This window comes from Globicephala melas, chromosome 6, assembly GCF_963455315.2.
Source record: "Globicephala melas chromosome 6, mGloMel1.2, whole genome shotgun sequence".
NCBI classification, from domain to species: domain Eukaryota; kingdom Metazoa; phylum Chordata; class Mammalia; order Artiodactyla; family Delphinidae; genus Globicephala; species Globicephala melas.
Genome location: NC_083319.1, coordinates 89823804 through 89826703, shown reverse-complemented (window position 1 = coordinate 89826703; position 2900 = coordinate 89823804). Strand labels below are relative to the sequence as shown.

At 45.7% G+C, this 2900-nt stretch overlaps 1 protein-coding gene across 1 annotated transcript; it reads right to left on the bottom strand.

Annotated features, from left to right (window-relative positions):
• Positions 1 to 411: 411 nt before the first annotated feature.
• LOC115847442 (rac GTPase-activating protein 1-like) lies at positions 412 to 2410 on the bottom strand. The gene is made up of 2 exons (XM_060300020.1): positions 2402 to 2410; positions 412 to 2310 (listed from the first exon to the last, which is right to left on the bottom strand). Exons 1-2 carry the CDS (start codon positions 2408 to 2410, stop codon positions 412 to 414), a joined length of 1908 nt encoding a protein of 635 aa, XP_060156003.1.
• Between the last annotated feature and the right edge of the window lie 490 nt (positions 2411 to 2900).

Here is a 2900-nt window from a genome sequence, read left to right as displayed (position 1 = left end):
CCTCCCAATCCCCACCCTGAGACAAGTCAATCTTACCAAAGAGGTAGGGCTTCTACCACTGTCTCATGGAAATTACACCAGAGAAAGGTCATTACATGAGAGAATTTGGCTTTAAGCCAAAGGGATGTATCCCCAGCCCCCAAAAGAATCACAGCGAATTCCATACCCCACTTCTACCCCTGTAAAGACCTCCCATCTAAAAGCTCCCGAAGACAGCACAAGGTGTTGATATTACATTACTTGAGGAGAAGGAGATATAGTTTTCATAAAACCCCCATGCACAATTAAACTCAATTAAAAGCCTGTAGAATGCTAAAAGTAGTAATGAGTACAGGAGGCTGCAGAGCAGAGAGTACAGGTGCGCCCTTCCTTGTAGTCAGTAAACGCTGGCAAGTAAGAGGAGACGTGACTTCACTTGAGCATTGGAGAAGCAAAAAAGTTGCCTTGTCGTCCTAGGTTGGTGGCAGACTTGCTTTTGCTCCCAAATCTGGGAGTGTTCTTGGTGAGGGTGGAGCAGACTCTCTGTGACAGGGAGCTGGATGAAGGAGTCTTGAGGAACTGATGCTCAGGAGTGGTCACAGGCCCCAGTAATTTCACTTTAACATCTGGGGTCTGTGGTGTTGAAAAGGCATTTGAGTTTTCGATGTCATGCATGGGGTCAATGTTCTCTTGTTCCACCATCATGAACTGACTCCAGTATTCCAGGGGTAGTGAAAGCAGGTGCTCTATCACCTTGGGTTGACGCTTGATGTCCTGTAACATTATCACTGGATCTGGATTGGGCACAGCATGGGCAACTATTGTAGGGCCAAAGACTTTAGCCAGATTGGCAACATCCATTTTAGTGCTTGGGCTCTGAGCCACTCTCTGCAAGTGAATCATGAGGAAAGCTAATGTGTCTCTGTTGGCCTGGGGCAGTTCACCAACAGCCTGGTACATGGCAGCTATGCTGTTGTCCTCATCTGTGATTTCTGCTGCTTCCATAAAGGTCTTGTTTAGCCGAATGGTCAGAAGGGGTTCTTTGAGGTTTCGAAGGAAGTCTTTCAGGAGGCTACAGATAGCATGGATGTCATCCACTTTGCTGGGGAGGGGTACAGTTTTCACTCTGAGGAATTTCTCTTTCAGCTCTTTTACTGTCCGGTCACAGCCTGAGATCCGATACAGGCCTGTCTCGGTCAGCTCTCTCTGCTCAATCTCATTTACACAGTGGACAACAATTGAAGGGATCATTGGAGAAGTCTGGGACACATAATCTGCCAGCATTCCTTCTCCGATCTTGACAGGTGTTCCTATCAGGGTAGGAATGCAGGGAAGGGGACAGCGGTCCTGACATTCTGGATGAGAGACCACACGACAGTCTCGACACTTTAGAGATAGCTTGCCAAACTTTATTCGCTTTCCACATGGTACACAAGATTCGGGTTTAATAACCGTCTTAGAGACAAAGTCATGCAGGCGCATCCCTCCATTGCTTTGTGGAGTGTTGGAGCCGTCTGTGTCGGTTTTGGGCTCTGGCTGCCTGCTGCTCAAGGTGGAGTCACTATTCCAAGGCTGTAAAGTCCCTGTTTTCCTTCGGTTCCTGGTCCAACATGGCACAGTCTCAGTAGTGGACACAGCTTCAATGGGTCCGCCATCATTGGGAACAGTAACTGTAGTTTTTGCAACTATGGATTCATTTCCCTGGTCTGCTGTGGAGCCAATGGAACGAGTTTTCTTTACAGGTCCGGGGGGACCATCAATGAACTGTTGGCTACTAGAGCGCCTCTTTTCTCTCTTCTTCAGTTTAAAAGTCTTTACCAAAGAAGAATCCCAATCCAGCGATTCATCAGTCTTCTCAAAGCTGATATCTGATAAAATGGAGCCAGATTCATCAATGGTTGACAGTCTTTTGTTCCCAGCATTGCCACTGGACGGTTGGCCTCTGTTGAGAAAAGCCAGAGCTGATCTTTGCTCCTCGCTTAGTTGAATGCTGCCAGATGTGTCACACATGAGCATCTCTCGAATCAGCTGAATCTGTCTTTCCAGCTTTTCACAGTCAGCCTCAGCTCGCTGTCTCCGTTTGATCTCTACCTCCACCTGATTGCGTGCATGCTTCAGCTTAACATCCAGAGCACTACGCTCAGTCTCTACTTTCATCAAAAGATCCTTGTGTTTGCCCATCTCGTGATCTGTTCTCTGCCACTTTTTACGGAATTCTTCAAAGTCCTTGGCCAACTGGATAAATTGGACTTCATTTCCTTCACTGAGAATCTCCATCCGGCATACAAGCTGCTCAAACAGATTCCGCATATTCAGCATCAAAGTACCCATCTTTATTTTGCACTTAATAAGTGCCTGTTGAACGATTAAGCTATAGGAAAAGCGTGTTCTCTGAACACTTTCGATAACTCGAAAAGCTCACCTTCCACATTGAAGAGTATGATGACGTTTCTTTTCTCGCAACTCCCAGCACCCACTTGGCCGGGTCCCCCGGGCCCCACCTGGGCGGCCTTCCACTTCCCTCCGCGCCTCACCCAATGGCAGAGAACTTCCCTTGTTACTTTTAATATTTTTTCTTCATATTTAATTTTTGATAGTTTTATTCATATGTATCTTTGCATGTTTCTCCTTGGATTTAACCTCATGGGAGTCTCTGTACTTCCTGGACTTGATTAACTATTTCCTTTCCCATATTAGGGAAGTTTTCAACTATAATCTCTTCAAATATTTTCTCAGACCCTTTCTTTTTCTCTTCTTCTTCTGGGACCCCTATAATTCGAATGTTGGTGCATTTAATGTTGTCCCAGAGGTCTCTGAGACTGTCCTCAATTCTTTTCATTCTTTTTTCTTTTTTCTGCTCTGTGGTAATTATTTCCACTATTTAATCTTCTAGGTCACTTATCCTTTTTTCTGCCTCAGTT